The sequence below is a fragment of the Xenopus laevis genome, chromosome 5L, assembly GCF_017654675.1.
Source record: "Xenopus laevis strain J_2021 chromosome 5L, Xenopus_laevis_v10.1, whole genome shotgun sequence".
Lineage (NCBI taxonomy): Eukaryota > Metazoa > Chordata > Amphibia > Anura > Pipidae > Xenopus > Xenopus laevis.
In genome coordinates this window covers 150,756,254-150,774,884 of record NC_054379.1, presented here as the reverse complement: position 1 = coordinate 150,774,884, position 18,631 = coordinate 150,756,254, and the positions used below count along the sequence as shown (strand labels likewise).

Sequence of the window (18,631 nt, the reverse complement as noted above, 5' to 3'; positions counted from 1 at the left end):
GAACACCTGCTCTATAATTCATTGCAAGCAAGGAAACTCTTCCCTTTTTACTTGAAAGAGGGATAGAAATGACCTAAATAATTTCAATATATTCTTTCCAGCTGTTGCCTCCATTCTTTTTGCAGCTGTTGCATGTAGTGGTGCAGGAATAAATACGGTATATTATCCTAATCCCCACTAGAGCAAAATGAACTGTATTTATTATTTACAATACTAATTCTGTTTGTGAAGTCTGTAATTATTATTGAGCCAGAGTGAGAAATGTGTTCAACATAAGTCCAATAAATAGAGTTTGTCTTGGATCTGTGTTCTGCATGTGTTTTTGTTTCAGTTCAGTTGGTTGTTTTATTCTTTGTCATAGCGAATAGTGCAGAAACGGGGGCATCACTATAACACAAATGTAGTGGATAAAAGTATAGTGAAATATCTAGGAATTCTGCAGCCGGTCCCAATTTCCGTAGCAGCCACAACAGTTTATAAAGATGAACCATTGCTAAAAACATCTTGAGGATAGACAACACAAAACAAATTGCCCAATCTTGGGGCAAATTCACTAAGATTTGTAGTTGCGCCAGTGTCCGCTTCGCTGCACTTCGCCAGACGAATTTTGGCTAGCGCTACGCAAATTCACTAAAATCCGAAGTTGCGCTCAGGGGAAACGAAAGGTTGCGAAGTTGCGCTAGCGTTAATTCGCCAGGCAAATCGACGTTACACTAGCGATGCTTAATTTGCATACGGCACCAAATTGAATTTACAATGGAAGTATACGTAGCAGCACTACACAAGCCTGGGAAACCTTCAAAACATCAAATAATTTTTTTATTTTGCCCTACACATGTGCCCACTGTATAGTTAAGTTGCCATGAGTTAGGAAATGTAGGGGGGAAGGAGGGTAGCCCCAAAAAAATTTTCGATCTTTTTCAGCCTATCAGCCATAAAAAAAGAAAAAAAGCCAGTGTTTTTTGGGACTTTGAAAAAATGTCAACCTTTTTTGAAGCAATCCCTATATACCCTATTCGGCTTCGCCGGTCTGAGGTGGCGAAGGAAGTCTAGCGGAAAAGGTAGCGTTCAGAAAAATGCGCGCGTCAGTGAATTTGCGTAGTTACGTCCATTGCGCAAATTCGTCAGGCGTAAGGGTGCGAAGTAACATTAGCGAATTTACACCAGTGTCCGTTAGTGAATCGGCGAATGTGCTACGCTAGCGAATTAGCACTAGCGTTAGGCGCTTCGTCCGTGAATTTGCCCCATAGTGTAGTAATTCCAAGGCTCTATAAAACACCTAATAAAACACCCGTAAAGGTGTGTGATAGAGGCTTGCAATTAGTACACTATATTAGGCAATTGGTTTCGTGATGTCTATCCTCAAGCTGTTTTTGGTGTTGGTTCATCTTTATAAATTGTCACTACTGTAGTGGATAACTAATTAATTACTTCTACTAATTTACAACTGTAAACTGGCGTCTCAGGCCCACTTCCCCAGCCAGGACAGTCCCATCTCCCCTGTCTGGACTGTCCCCTTCCCCAATCACAGCCACAAAGTCAAGGAGAGAAGTCCTCGGTGTTGGAGGTGTGAAGTGGAGCAAGGTTGGATCCCAGGAGAAGGACCATTCAATCGGCATAGAGGGTCCCTGACGTGGCATTATCAGTGGGCCCCAGATGTTCTAGTTCAACCCTTTATTCTGCTATTTCCATCTAAATCTTCTTGAAAACCACTGACCCTGAAATGTAGTGAAAGTTCCATGAGTTCTCACAGAGGCCTGTGTCAATGGATGCTCCGACAGAGCTATGCACTGAAGTCATTTTGATGGCAAGCTCTGAACATCCAAACACCAAAGATTTTCAGTGCATTTGCATCCAATTCACACTGAGCGGTATTGTGATTAAGTGTTGAGGCATTAGCTGCAATTGCGTGAGGTGCATCACCCCCTCTAGAGGTTTTAATGGCAGTGGGATTAAGGAGAAAATTGCTGCATGCTGGGTAAAAAAAACATGGTGAATTGCACTTGAAACTGTAATTTGGTATGAACAATGCTCAAGTGCATATAAAGTGCAAGTGTTTAAAGAATGTAGAAAGCAGGATACAAACACAATTACATGTTTTGGATAATATAAACCAATTCAGAATTAAAAAAAAGATAGAAGTCACTAGGGGGTTATTTATCAAAGTCTGAATTTATCTCAATATTTTCTGAAAAAAAACTTGGCTTATTTATTAATGCACTTTCCCCCCAAAAAATCGCTTACATTCCGCAAGTGCTAATAATCTTTTGCAAGGGGTATTTAGACCCTTCGCATTTATAGATACACAGTTCAGTACCATTTTGATTTATTAGTTAGGTTGCACATGCTGCTGGCAGATTCCCACAGGTCATTTAGATACGATAACAACAGAATAAGTGCCTCGCCCTCAAAGAAAAGAAAGGGAAGAGAAGTTATAACGGTATAACAAAAGATAGTAAAATCTTCAATTATTTACATTAATTGTGTATACAATATACCCATGTTATATTATTGTTAGTAAAGGGTAAGTAAGGGGGTGTTGCAGGTGGTTTGTTTTCTTGGTATTTTCCTGGTCCGGGGCTGATAGCTATAAAGTGGTTTGTTTTCACGGGTTTGGCTTATTACTTTGGAGTTGAACCGATCTCCTAACATCTCTCGTGTCGCAGCTTTTTGCCATTCTTGTTCCAGGTGAAGGTTGTTATTCATCTGGGCTTTTAATGGTGTTTTGCGTCTCCTGCCAGTGGACTATCGATTTCATTGGATAGCCCCACTTATATGGTACTTCATGAGCGTGTAAGGCATGTGTTATGGCAGTTAGCTCCCATCGTTTTGCCAATGTGGTTGGAGATAGGTCTGCAAAAATTTGCTATATGTTATCATATGGCTGTGGAAGTGATCTTTGCTTCCTCATGTATTGTAGTAGGTCTTCCTTAATATGATAAAAGTGGATTCTCATTATGACATCCCTTGGCACACCATTTGGGGCTGCTTTAGGTTTGGGAAGTCTGTGTATTCTATCTATGAGAAGATGCTCTGCAGGGGTTTCTGGTAAAGCTGACAGTATTAGGGTCTGCACATATTGGCAGAACATTGGTTGCGTAATGTCCTCCGGTGCTCCTCTCAATCTGTCATTATTTCGCCTGGAGCGATCCTCCAAGTCGGCTGCTTTATTCTGTAATGCTGAAATGAGGGAGTCCTGTGCATTTACCCTATCAGCCATTGAATTGTGCACTGACACTATTTCCTCCATTTTGTTTTCGAGGTGGTCTGTAGTAATGGGCGAATTTGCGCTGCTTCGCCTAAAAACAATGTTGCCAAAAAAAACGGACGGCAAAAACGAGACAGGAAAATTTGCGAAACGGCGAAAGATGCGCAAAACTGTGCCGTCGTATCGTTTTTAATGCCAACGTCCATTTTTTTTTATGCCGGCTACATTTTTTTTTAAGCCAGCGTATTTTCGCCAGCGAAATTTCGCGTCCGTCACGCAAATTTGCGTCTGCCAAATAAATTCGCCCATCACTAGTGGTCTGTGCGGGTTGCTATGGCCTGTAATGTATGGCCTGCTATGCTGTTAATTCATGCACAGTTGCTTTTGTGCCTGTTTAATGTCCTCCCTGAGTTGTGTCAGCAGTGATTTTAGTTGTGAGCGCTGCTGTTTGCTGTTTATACTAAGCTGCGATTGGCTCCACATTCGGATTCGGCAGTAGATGGATGGGCGCCATCTTGGCTTCTTTACAAAAACTGTGCTTTTGGTTGCGACCCATAGAAAGCTGTGAGTTGGAGCGATTGAGCTTTGCCTCTGCGCCTGGACATTGCTCGATAGTCCGTTGCATCCTTTTAGGCCAGTTAGAGCGATTATAGCCCGTGTTTTTGTAGTGTGCACAACACCGGAGCAGGAGCCTCTGTTGAACGCGACTGCTCACATCCGTGCGTACGCCACGCCCCCTGAAACAATTATTTTAACGTCGAAAAACTTGCGGAACACATTGAAGTCAGTGGGAGTCAAAATCATTTTGACGATTGACAATTTTTATGAGCACAAAATTTTTACATATGCGACTTTTTCGTCCAAATGCATTAAAGTCAATGGGCACCAAAATCATTTATCAATCATCAAGAGCAGAAATTTGTACGCTCGCAACTTTTTTTGTCGCAGCAAATCTTTCGGCAGCAAATTTTTCCAAAAAAAAATCACAGGAAATTCGCCGCAAATCCATGCCTGGCGAATAAATTCACCCATCACTAGTGCAGAGCATAGTGTGCTGGTGTCACCCAGGAGTTCCATGGCCATATTAAAGCATATAGCATGCCGGTCATTCAACTCCAAGGAAACTTCTAATATTCTTAGATTTTTTAACAGGGGGTACAAGATCTTTATCATATAACACAAGATTGAATGTTTTGTGTAACCAAAACTAGGGGAACTGCACCAGTGCAATTTAGGTTAGTAACTCACACTCTCCTTGTGTATTATCCACTACATTTTTGTTTCTACTTTGTGGGAACGGGATTGTAAACATTTGTGAGAATATCTGCTCACGCACCTGGAATACAAAAAACAAATATTATTATAGTTATTATTGATAGTGGAAATAACATACAAAACATTGTGTACACAACTATAAACAGGGCCGCCATTAGAAATCACGTACAACATAATTTTCGGGGTCCCCTGGGCCCCACCAACCCCAGTCCCCAAGCCCCACCCCAGATCTCGCCCACTCTACATCACAGTTATAAGACCACACAGACATCAGAGCTAAAAAAAGGTAACCCCCTCACACACACACACAAGTTATAAAAAGCTAATGGTGAACAGGGCCCCCCTTACAAGTTAAAAAAAATTGGGGCCCCAAAGAATATTTTTTTAAAAAACACATTATTAAAAAAAAAACCACACACAAATTGGTGCTCAGTAGAACTTCGCCTCCTTTTGTGACTTTGGATCTTTTCGCCACTTCAGGATTTCAACTTTGGCTGTTTTCAAGACTTCGGGTCTTTTTGCCGCTTCAATACTTCAATTTCGGCTGTTTTTGTGACTTTGGGTCTTTTTGCCGCTTCGGGACTTTGGCTGTTCGGCTTTTCAGCACTCAGGACTTCGGAAGTCACGGCTTCGGGCTTCATCGCTGTCAAGGGGCTCTCTTCAGGCACGGACCCAGTACACTCGTACCCCCTGTGCCCCCCTGATGGCGGCTTTGACTATAAATGGGATTTAAGTGGGATGACACGCAATAATTATAATATATAGCAATGCAAATGCAAGAATGGACTTTTTTATGTGGAATTCTTGGGACCTGAGGACTTCAGCATAAGGGATCCTTCCATAAGCCCATTTACCCCTAGGCCCCCCCTGTCGCAGGGTTTGCTTCCTCTGTAGTTACGCCCCTGTGTAAATCTACTAAAAAACTTCTAAAAATGAAATAAACCAATTATCTCTTATCATCAATGAGCGATACTAGGGGGAGTATCTCCAAAAACTCAACTTTTTCTCACTCTAATAAAAAAAAAATAGATGAAACTCCTGACCCCAAAATACCCTTAATTTATCATTAATTGTTCTCGAAAAAGTCAGTGCGAAAAAACAAATGTCCTGACAAAATTGTGCGTCAGTTCGAATCGTGCGACTTTTTTTGATTTGAATCTTCAAAAACTAATTTATCGTATTATCCAAAATCAGCGCAGATGTCCATTTTATCTTTATCATATAACACAAGAGTCAATGTTTTGTGTAACCATATTTAGGGTAACCGTTAGTAACTCACACTCCCCTTGTGTATTATGCACTCCAATTTTGTTTCTACTTTGTGGGAACGGGATTGTAAATAATTTGTGAGAATATCTGCTCACGCACCTGGAATACAAAATACAAATATTATTATTATTATTATGGTTATAGAGCTCCAACGCATTTACAAAGAGCTTTACATGGACTGCTCTTCGTTCACATCACTCCAGGCCCCCAGTGGAGCCTCCAATAATGTTTTTCTGTTTTTGTTATGAAATAAATAATCATGTTTTAGCCCAAGAGCATATTTGCAGCTTTGAATAACCTTGGTTAATACTGCTAAATTGATTTGTTTTTGCCGAAAATAGATGTTCTAATTTATTCAGCACTAAGTTATGAGCAGTCGTTTATTGTCGGAGACACCGGTTAAATCAATTACATCCCGTATGCCTCAGACAATCCCTTTGTTTCCTCTCTCTGTTATGAGATCCAGGCCACGGGGAGATTTAACAATCCGCAGCGTGACTGAGGCTGACTGATGACATCATTTCTAACATTCCGCAATCAGGGAAAAAAGGCACAAGCCCCCCCCAAATCCTGGCAAAGATCCTTTGATCCCTCTGGCTCCATGTGGAAATAACATACAAAGCATTGTGAATACTGTGAGAGTTGGAGGCAATAAAGTGTTTTTTTTCTATATGATATTTTGTCTGGGAGGGTTTCTCTTGCATATGTCTGACAGATGTGGTTTCTGCCTAAATTGTTACACACAATCAAGGTGAGATGATTCACGTTGAAGAATGTTAGCAGGCACGATCCAAGGACTTGCTGAAAACATGCTGCTTAGATCATTTGTATATCATACCCTGCCATTTGGTCTGGACTTGAGGAGTCTAGTGATATGATGAGTAAGGGGCAGATTTATCAAAGGTTCGAATTAAAAAAATTCAAATCTCAAGCAAATTTTTGTGTACTTCGACTAGGGAATAATCCAAATTCGATTTGCATTTGAAAAAAATTTGAAATTTATCATGTACTTTGACCATTCACCATCTAAAATCTGTGAATTGCTGTTTTAGCCTATAGGGGACCTCTTACAACCTATTTGGAGTCAATTGGGTTTTTGGGAAAAACTTTGATTCGAATTCGATTGAGTGTGCAATAATTTTGATTCCTACGATTCGAATTTGGCCAAATACGGACCTATTCAATCGAAAAAGGACCTATTCGGCCAAAAAAAACTTTGACCTATTTGGAGTCAATTGGTAGACTTTTTTTGGAAAAAGGTACGATTGGAATTCGATCGAAAACGGACCTATTCGGCCAAAAAAAAAAACCTTTGATTTTTTTTTTAATAAATTTCAGGTCTTTTTTTAATTCGAATTTCGACATTTTTTTAAATTCAAAATTCGACCCTTGATAAATCTGCCCGTAAGTGTGACTGATTTACTCTGAGCATGTCCTGTTGCATGGGAAAATGCTGAATGTATCAACAGAGGAGGATCCCGAGATGGAGTGGCAGTTCTACAGTGTTTTAACTCAGCGTCGGATTGGAGTTTAGGGGCCCACCGGGGCTGCAAAACCAAGGGCCCTTTTAGCAGTCCCTTTTAGCTAGCTCATCTTCATTATGAAATGCTCACACAGCCGAAGGAACGCTAGCAAAAAGTCGCCAGCATTCGACGTCCGGGATGAAACTTCGCATTTTAGTGAATTAACATATTTGTAATGCATTTGCGCCTGGCAAAGTGCTGCGAGGGGTGCGAAGCTGATGCTGGTGAAAATTTGACCATTAGTGAATCTGCCCCTATGTTTCACTTGCAGTATTCTCCTTTTAGTAAATTAGCAATTGAGTGGAATCTTCATTTCTAGTGATGGGCGAAGTCGCGCGATAAATTTGCAAATAAATTTGCGAAAAGGCTGCGAAAATTCACATTTATTGGACGCCGGTGCACTTTCGCCAAAAAAAACGGACGCCGGCGTAAAAAAACAGATGCTGGCGTCAAAAACGAGATGCCAATGCCCTTTTGCGAATTTTTCAGCGAAGCGAAAAGCCGCAAATTCGCCCATCACTAATCATTTCTGGTGAAACTTCTCCAAGTTTTCACTTTCATCCTTTGGTAAATCTGCCCCTAAGCCTACAGCCTTGTACTTACGGACACATAACCCCTCAGTGACTTCTAATATCCTTATAATTTACACTAAGCGGTACATTATCCCTAATGATACAAGAGATACTCAGAGTTCCCTGTATAATTCAGCCTGCAGCCTTGTGCCTTTATATGGTCACAGAACCCCTCAGTGACATCTAATATCCTTATCATTTACAGTAGGGGGTACATTATCCCTTATAATACATGAGTGATACTCAGAGTTCCCTGTATAAAGCTCCCTATAGACGCGAAGATTCTTCTTGCCGAATGACCGATTTTAGGGAAGCCCGACCAATCCTTCGAAATTATCGCGCGGTTACTTGGATTCGAACGATCATACATCTTACGATTTTTCGGCCAACATCTTTCAGGAAATTGATCGGCCAGGTCAAAAAATCTTTTTCGGTCCCAGTGCAATCTATCTATGTTTGCAGGGCCAAGCAGGCAGCTCCCCTTTGTTTTCCTGGCAAATTGTTCTTTTTAGTTGATGGTCAATTCGTACGATCGTTTCGAGAAAATCGTGGTCTCACGATGAGGATCTGATTTTTTAAAAATCTCTACGGCCAGCTTAACTCATCCTGCAGCCTGGTGCCTTTATATGGTCATAGACCCCCTCAGAATGTCAAGGAATTGGCCAGGTACAAGAAAATATTATTGGGCATTACTTTTTCTATAATATGTACTAATTAGGCAGTAGCACAGTCAGCATTAACAACTCTACAAAATATGGCAGGACATTTCCAGAAGGGTCAGTTGATATAAGTAGTATCTATCATTCTGACCTTTAAAAACACAAAAACTCATAAACTCTAAATACATGTTTTCTTTTTGTTAGATTCTTATTTTATTGTGAGCAGATATTGCTTTGTGAGCACCAAAAAAAAAAAAACCCTAATTTTATGAATTCAGTCATTGCTATCTCACTAACCGATAGTACTGGCCTATTCACTGAATAGATATATGCAGGCATGGCATTGTGTAGTGATGATAGGGAGAACAATAAAAAGCACACTCAGCTGATACCAGAAATAAATGGGATAAAGCAGATTGCACATTATCTTATTATTTTATTATTCTTCCTGGTAGTGACAATTCCAGGTAACTGCAAAACATAGTTCTATTGTCAGAAGAAAATGTGAGTTTGACTTTATTAATCTGATGTACATTGTACTGGGAGACAAATATGGAAGGTGGATTGCTCCGTTAATGTTTAGTCGGCTTTTATTTGGGATGGAAATTAGAAAAATATTCACATCTACAGGATAATTCTAGGGGATAATGCACCCCCTATTGGAAAATATAAGGACATTAGTGGGGTTATTTATCAAAGGTCGACTTTTGGAAGTTTGTGAGTTTTTTTATACCTCAAATAGATAGATAGATAGATAGATAGATAGATAGATAGATAGATAGATAGATAGATAGATAGATAGATAGATAGATGATAGATAGATAGATAGATAGATAGATAGATAGATAGATAGATAGATAGATAGATGATAGATAGATAGATAGATAGATAGATAGATAGATAGATAGATAGATAGATAGATTGATGATAGATAGATAGATAGAGAGAGAGAGAGAGAGAGAGAGAGATAGATAGATGATAGATAGATAGATAGATAGATAGATAGATAGATAGATAGATAGATAGATGATAGATGATAGATAGATAGATAGATAGATAGATAGATAGATAGATAGATAGATAGATAGATAGATAGATAGATAGATAGATGATAGATAGATAGATGATAGATAGATGATAGATAGATAGATAGATAGATAGATAGATAGATAGATAGATAGATAGATAGATAGATAGATAGATGATAGATAGATGATAGATAGATAGATAGATAGATTGATTGATAGATGATAGATAGAGAGAGAGAGAGATAGATAGATGATAGATAGATAGATAGATAGATAGATAGATAGATAGATAGATAGATAGAAATTAATTAACTTTTCCAATCAGGTTAGTTGGGTAGATATGGTTCTAAATAGCATTATACCAGTACAGGTATGGGACCTGTCGTCCAAAATAACAGAACCTGGGGTTTTCTGGAAAATGGGTCTTTTCGTAATTTGGATCCTTAAGTCTACTAGAAAATCATTTAAATATTAAATAAAGCCGATAGGCTGGTTTTGCTTCCAAAAAGGATTAATTTTATTTTAGCTGGGATCAAGTACAATGTTTTATTATTACAGAGAAAGAGGAAATCATTTGAAAGAATTAGTATTTGGATAAAATGGAGTTTGTGGGAGACGGCCTTTCTGTTAAAAATACACTGCATATTTAAAGGATAAGTAAACCTTTAAAATAAGTGAATGTAAAATAAATGAGAGTGCTATTGTAAGCACGTTGGCAATTTATATTCATATTATATTTACTTTTCAAATTCCAGGATATTAAGGGTTACATGTACTGTTGATATAAATGCATTTTGTTACACCAAGTGACCACCGAGTAGGAAGTTGCCAGGAGAAAGTAAGAAGGCTGCTCTGATGGCTGAGATTTTAGAAACCTCAGATAACTTTTCTCTCATCTTTCCTAACCAGAAGAACATCAGATTTTATATTCACTTATTTTAACGTTTTCCATATCCTTTAAGCACAGGCATTCACAGGCACTGAGACATTTTATTAAAAAAAACACGAGTGTCGCTAAGGTTGAGCATAAGAACACTATACTATTATTATTATTATTATTATTACTATGCACTTGTATCCTGGGCCTTGCTGCACTCTGAAGGATTAAACATCCAGGCTGAGTAAGTCTGACCTGTCCTTAACACCTGCCATATTGCACCATTAAACATGACACTAAAATAAAATTAAATAAGAGACTAATAGTCTTTTTTGGGGGGGGGATGGGAGGGTTTGTACAAAAATATTGACTCTGCCAGTACGAAATGCACTTTTTTTTTCATTAAACAACACATATCACATAAAAATGATTTTCCCTATCAGAGACGTGGGCTTGTAGTGATCACAATTCAGGTGGGGGAGCAATAGTTTTGCAATTTTTTGAAGAAAAGCACATCCCATATCCATATAATATTTTCCTTAAACCTGTATCTTCTATAGACTACATTAATAACAGTTCTAGTAGTTATAATAATGCTCTCTTGGCTTTTGTGCTCTATGATCCCACTAATATATAATATTTATAATATACAGCAATGCAAACACAGGTATGGCATCTATTATGCAGTATGCTGGGAAACCTGAGGTTTTCCATATATGGGATACTTCCGTAATTTGGATCACTATACCTTTGAAGTTGGCCAAAAGACCTTTTAACATTAAACTTTGTTAAACATTAAATAAACCCAATAGGTTTTTTCTGTCAACAGTAATACACCAGGCACAACAGGACTCCTCAGTGATTCTAATATCCTTATCATTTACAATTGGGGTCCTTTAGGCAGAGTTACTTGAACTTCAGTCCTTGTTCCTTTGCTATAATATCGCTACTGATCATTAACTGTCTAACACTGTTGGTCGGTTACAATATGGAAAGTGAAGCTGCTCTGCAGCCATAGTGGGAATGAAATGGCCGTTGGTTGCTATGGTTACACTGTTTGTTGTTGGTCAAGATTAATGATATGCTTGCCATTGGCTGAGAAAACAGATCCCATTATGATGTCATAAACAGAAGAGACACTGCCTGTTGCTCTCACCTGTTTGATCATTAGACTGCTGAGCGCTGTTGCTGCAACATCAGAACTCCAGTCTTTTCACTTTTTGCATTTTTTACTTTTTCTTGTTACTTCAGAACTTTTTTCACTTTTTATCATAACTTCAAGAAACAATAATGGAAAAAGAAGAGAAAGATATTCGGATAGATATGAATGATGAAGAAGAAACAGACGAGATAAATGCAGAAGATCGTCCTTTCATAAGGAGATTCGGCAAGATCATGCTTGTACTTTTCATTTGCCTCCTGGCTGGCTGCTATTATATATTTGTGGTGGAGCTGTGCATATTCACTGTACAGTTATTAGAGGCAAAGATCACCTTCCTGGTGATTTTCCACCTTTTGTTCCTCCTGTGCGTGTGGTCCTATCTCCGCACTGTTATGACTCCTCCCGCTGTCCCTCCGGCAAAATTCCGCCTGTCGGAGTCTGACAAGCAGCGGTACCTGAGTGAGAGAAAGCCAGAAGTGCTGCAGGAGATCCTCGTTCGTATGGCTAAAGACTTGCCTATTTCTACTAAGGACTCAAAAGGAGCTTTTAGGTACTGTGACATATGCCAACTGCTAAAGCCAGAGAGGTGCCACCATTGCCCAGTGTGTGACATCTGTATACTGAAACTGGATCATCACTGCGTCTTTCTAAATAACTGTGTGGGATTTTCGAACTACAAGTCCTTCCTCCTGTGCGTGGTTTATGCATTGCTATTGTGCCTATTCACTAGCGCAGTGTCACTTTATGGCTCCATACTATTCTGGACTCATCAGCTGCCCAACACCCAATCCAAAGTGCCGATCATTGTGCTGTTCAGCTTGAGCACACTCTGCTGTGTAATGTTATTACTATTGTTAGGGATTCATTGCCATTGGGCTGTAGATAATATCACTTCTAGGGAGGGTGAAAGTGGCACATGGAATGAACGTTATGACTTGGGCTTGAGCAAGAACCTGAGACAAGTGTTTGGAGATGAAAAGAAATATTGGTTCCTCCCAGTCTTCAGCAGCTTAGGAGATGGCTATACATTCCCAATGACTGATGCCACAAAGGACATAGAAAAAAATGCTGCTGCTGTTGCCAAAGACATTACTGAGAGCCAGAACTGAAAAATCAATGATTCTGGCAGCGGATGCTACCATTAATCCTAGGAGATCGAATGGACTTTTCTTGAGATTATTCTAACTAATAAGTGTTTGAAACTCTGGCCTACAATTCCAGAAGATTCTGCTGTGTCCAACCCCAACTCTAGGATACCGGGACTGCTCCCGCTGATGGAGATGAACATTTCATGGACAGTTTAATAGTCTACAAGTTTGTGTCTTCCATCTTAAAACGAGGAAAACGAATAGACTCATTATATATGTGTATATTTATACACTGAATGGGGTGCACCCCAAGGACTTTTTAAAAATATGTTTATATTTATATGTAAATACTGTATGTATGAAATGCTTTAATAAAAGTTACCATGAATAAATGTAGTGTTTCTGTGCTGTCTTATTCCTTACAACATACCCAGACACTAGAAGACTATATGGAAAATAAAAGAATATCACATTTACCACTACACAAGGCAGAGAAATGTATGTTAAATACTTTTGTTCAGGTCATGGGACCTCTTGATACACAAAGGGGGCACTAATACTTATAATATAAAATATGAAATCAGGCAGGTGACACAAGGGACTTCACTAGTCACAATTCTTACAATGTGGAAAGAACTTTTGCAAATATGATAACACAATGGTCATGTTGGGGGCACAGAAATGCACATAATAAAATGCCTAATCTTTCTCATTCCTATCAGTCAGAGGAACTATCCCACGTTTATAGCCCGTCCTTACCCACCATCAATCCAAAAATATTTTCAAGGGTCTAATTTCAAATTTAAAAAAATTCGAAATTCGAATTCAAAAAGACCAACTGAAATTAAGTTGAAGTTTTTTTTGGTCAAAAAAGATCGAATAGTTCCGTATTCGGCTGAATTCGAATCGAAGGAATAGCGCATTCGATCTAATTCGATTCAAATTTTTTGCAGTTTCAGCAATCTGGTTGCTAGGGTCCAAATTACTCTGGTAACCATGCACTGATTTGAATAAGAGACTGGAATATGAAAAGCAGAGGGCCTGGTCAGAAAGATGAATAATTAGAAGTAGCAATACCAATACATCTGTAGTCTTACACAGCATCTGTTTTTAAATGGGGTCAGTGAAAGCTGGAAAGAGTCAGATGAAAAGGGCAAATAAGTCTAAAATTATAGAAAATAATGAAGACCAACTGAAAAGTTGCTTAAAACTGAGCATTCTATAACATCCTAAAAGTTAACTTAAAGGTGAACCACTCCTTTAATGCATAGTTTTGGCTCCTTATCTGGTTAAAGGGGATCCACACGTCAAAATGAATGAATGTGAATTTACCCAGAAAGCTTTTACACTGCCCTGGAACTGATATAAATTACAAATGTATTTATGGGGTGTTTATGGGGTGTAGATCCCTTTTTAATGTAATCATGTCCAGCTTTAATGCATGCATTCCATTCACCAAGCAGCAGGGGGCAGCACAGGGCAGGAGTGGGCATGAGGGTGCACAGAATCAATGTAGAAAACATGGAATGAATATTATCTGTGATTGCCAATTGTTGCTGGTAATTTTATTACTGGAATTAGGAAACATTGGCACCTACCCCCCCACCCCTTGAATACTGTAATTGCCTAATAGCAGTTGTATTTATGGCTTATATTTATTTGGCTTCACCTAGACTTAAACTCCCCAAATTTATGACAAAGTAGGACACAGTATATATATATATATATATGTATATAGTCAACTATATATATATACACCCACGCATATGTGTTTGACCAGGTTGGAAACTGTATCCTAAAGGTTATGGCGGGTATCCAGGGAACAATGGAGTTCTTGTGCATAGCAGAATGTCCCTTATCCAGTATACTTACTTAGGGACTGATAAAGGTATCCCCATTTACTTTGCATTCCCCTAAGGATTGGGCACAATATGATCCCTAGCTATCCCAAATTTGAAGATATATATTCCTGAGCACACATGGGCTCAGGGTCCATTTTGTTAATCCCCTTACCTGAGCAGGCAGGAAGGGTGAGGTGGAACCTAGACAAGGTCAGGTCAGGTAAGGATATTCTAACTCACTTTCATAGGTCACTCTAGGAGTGACAGATAGTTAGGCTATTCAGCTGAGCAGTTGAGGCTCCACCGACGGATTATTGAGTGGGATTATGATCCCGGGTACTAATTGCCCAGAAATAGGGACTAAGTATCAGAGTGTGCTCCACTTAGGGTAAAGGCTGAAAGCTGTGTGTACCTTCATAGATGCTGTGTATGCTATCGTCCCTGTTGGGACTTATACCGACCATTGATGCTGCGAGTATATGCCTATCCACTGTTATTCCATGTTCCTGCTGATCTCTAATTGAACTCCCTTGTGGATGCTATTCGTAAATAAATAAGTTCCATGTTTAAGTTGCAAGAACCACTGATGCCCAAGTATTGTGCATTGCATACAGTTACACAACACCCTCCCTCCACACTTTTTGCAAGGGATCAACCCTTGAAGATTAAGGTTTAATCTGGAGCACATTAATGGGATAAAAATCATAGTTTAAAGCAACGGTGCCATACATATAGCCTTACACTTATAAAGAACTGGTTCCGGTCTAGAATGTAAAATCCAACCAGAGATTATGATAAAGAAAACCATAACCCTTTTTACGATTATATATAGATGTACAAACTGTGCTAAGACAACTGTGACTGTGATCTAAAATTGCACCAAGCCTGAGAAAAGACATATGGCAAACCTTTAAACAGAAAACATGATGTAATATAAACTTCATCCTTGTTACCTTGTGATCTATATCCCTTTATCTAGAATCCTATTACCACTAAGGAATGCACAGGCAGCGCTCTTAAAATTTATGGTTTCCTTCCAGCTGACAAATGGGGCATTTCTTCTGGCTGATACGGTGCCCGAAAATAAAACAAAATTCAGTTCAAAAGCATTATCATTTAAACAATGTCTAAATTCCTTTTCGTTCCCGTTTAAAATATATCCAGGGAGGAAAAATAATATTCGCTTATTTATGTTAGGTAATGGAACTTGATAACATTTACATTTCAGAGAAATGGGCCCTTAAAGGAGGACATATTGTATGGAAAACAAAATGTGCCAGTGTATTATACTTCTCTAAATATAGAAGGAATGTGCAGGGCCGGATTTACTCATCGGGCGCCCTTGGCACACCACCCTCCCCTTGCATGTTAAATTTCCTTCTTCAGGACCAGAACACTGAAGAGTGGTACATGGGTGCTTCAGAACTAGTGATGGACGAATTTGTTCAGTTTCGCCAGGAAATTCACGAATTTCACGCAAAATTCGCAAAACGTGAATTTTGACTCGGGTGTCCATTTGCGGGCGTCAAAATTGACGCTGTGACAATTCCGACGCTGGTGACATTTGACGCGCATTAAAGTCAATGGGTGTCCGTTAATTGGCGTCAAAAAAACTTTGTGGCAACTTCACGAATTTATACGCCGTCGGCGAAATGCGAAAATTAGCACATGCCGAAAAAATTAGCCCATCACTATTCAGAACCAATATGGATGCAGCTGGGTGGTATGCCTTCCCCTGAAATCCAGCCTTTTCCACAAATCCGGGCCTGGGAATGTGGTGAGAAAAGTTGTGTTTTGGGTGGATTTGTTGAAAAATTCTGCAGAAGACCTACTAGTCCCGCCCATCTGTTCCACTTCCTGCTGCCACCTTTCCCAGGCTGTACAGGGGAGCTGGTAGCACTCAGAACACTTCGCTGTAGGATAGGAACCAAATCAGCAGCTAGGTGAACCTCATAGGGAACCAAAGTCTGTTTTTGCTTTTCTTTGAATGCAGGTCTGTGATTGGCTACCTCCCTCCACCTTTCCTACTTTGGTTCTGGCAGGGACCATTAGGACACGCCCACCCCTCACTCAAAACTGGACAGAACTATAGGCAGCTCCAATAAAGGGGCCATTTTTAAAGCACCATATATTATTATTAGTCCCTATGAGAATTCCTGTGGTCTAGTGTGGAGGCGGAGACACTCTCTGCCTCCTCTTCACGCCGATTATACCCGAAGTCACACGAGCAATAGCGCAAACCCAAAAGAAGCAGAGATTAAAAGTGGTGCACACAAAGAGGGGGTGGCGGGTGTCCCCACAGTGATCGGCCCCGCCACCCAAAGAGACCGCCAGGTATTTTCACATTACCAATGCATACAATGGTAGTCCAATGTGACTCACCAAATCAGGGAGGAGGCCCAGGTGCACTGCCCTGAGCCTTCAGCAAAGGGAGCTGTTCAAACCAAGATTTTTGTAGAACAGGCACTCGAATAAGGCAGTGTTCCACCAGGCGGTAAAGTAAAATTATTTATTATGTCACATGTACAGTGGTGTGAAAAACTATTTGCCCCCTTCCTGATTTCTTATTCTTTTGCATGTTTGTCACACCTAAATGTTTCTGCTCATCAAAAACCGTTAACTATTAGTCAAAGATAACATAATTGAACACAAAATGCAGTTTTTAAATGAAGGTTTACGTTATTAAGGGAGAAAAAAAACTCCAAATCTACATGGGCCTGTGTGAAAAAGTGATTGCCCCCCTTGTTAAAAAATAACTTAACTGTGGTTTATCACACCTGAGTTCAATTTCAAAGGTTATAAAGCCATTTCTAAAGCTTTGGGACTCCAGCGAACCACAGTGAGAGCCATTATCCACAAATGGCAAAAACATGGAACAGTGGTGAACCTTCCCAGGAGTGGCCGGCCGACCAAAATTACCCCAAGAGCGCAGAGACAACTCATCCGAGAGGCCACAAAAGAGCCCAGGACAACATCTAAAGAACTGCAGGCCTCACTTGCCTCAATTAAGGTCAGTGTTCACGACTCCACCATAAGAAAGAGACTGGGCAAAAACGGCCTGCATGGCAGATTTCCAAGGCGCAAACCACTTTTAAGCAAAAAGAACATTAAGGCTCGTCTCAAAAAACATCTCAATGATTGCCAAGACTTTTGGGAAAATACCTTGTGGACCGACGAGACAAAAGTTGAACTTTTTGGAAGGTGCGCGTCCCGTTACATCTGGCGTAAAAGTAACACAGCATTTCAGAAAAAGAACATCATACCAACAGTAAAATATGGTGGTGGTAGTGTGATGGTCTCGGGTTGTTTTGCTGCTTCAGGACCTGGAAGACTTGCTGTGATAGATGGAACCATGAATTCTACTGTCTACCAAAAAATCCTGAAGGAGAATGTCCGGCCATCTGTTCGTCAACTCAAGCTGAAGCGATCTGCAAGTGTTTGTAACATGAAACACGTAAGGCTATATATGTTACATAATAAATAATTTAACTTATATTTAGTTCCTGGTGGAAGATTGCCTTATTTGAGTGCCTTCTCTAGAAAAACATTGATTCTCGCGTTACTCCCTCTTGAGCCACGCGCGCCGCCGATTATACCCGAAGGCCCTGGTTCGTGGTTGCACAAACCAGGAAGCAGCAGAGATCAGGAGCGGAGCATGTGAAGACTAGGCGGTATCCAAACTCCAAATGATAATACACAAGAATTAAAAACAAACTTAGGGGCAGATTTATTAAAATTTTAAACTGATTTTTTTTTGGTGATGTGAGAAAATCACGGGAAAAAGATCCAATTTCTTTTTTCCAGAAACTTGGACTCTAGGTCAGTGACATAATTCTACAGCGAGTGACACCGACAGAATCAACTTAAATATTTGTACACTAAGTACAGTAAGTTACATGGCACAAAACTATTTAAGTGGATTAAAAAATTAGCCGCTTGGTGCTAAATGTTCCGGAACAACAAACAGTAGATGGAATATTCTTGCATTTTAAATATATATTTTACCATAGAGGCTTCCAGCAATAATATTCCTCCAGCTGAGCCCAAAGTAGGAGCAGAATAAAAATGAAAAACATCACATAGAGCAAAGTGTTTAGCAGTGTGACACAAACCCGTATGTAATATACTA

The 18,631-nt window shown here is 39.7% G+C and overlaps 1 protein-coding gene across 1 annotated transcript; it reads left to right on the top strand.

Moving 5' to 3' along the window:
* The first annotated feature begins 11,395 nt into the window (after positions 1 to 11,395).
* Positions 11,396 to 13,163, top strand: LOC108717188 (palmitoyltransferase ZDHHC2-like). The gene has a single exon (XM_041563558.1). The coding sequence runs from the start codon at positions 11,702 to 11,704 to the stop codon at positions 12,680 to 12,682; it is 981 nt and encodes a 326-aa protein (XP_041419492.1). The 5' UTR covers positions 11,396 to 11,701; the 3' UTR covers positions 12,683 to 13,163.
* Positions 13,164 to 18,631: the final 5,468 nt, after the last annotated feature.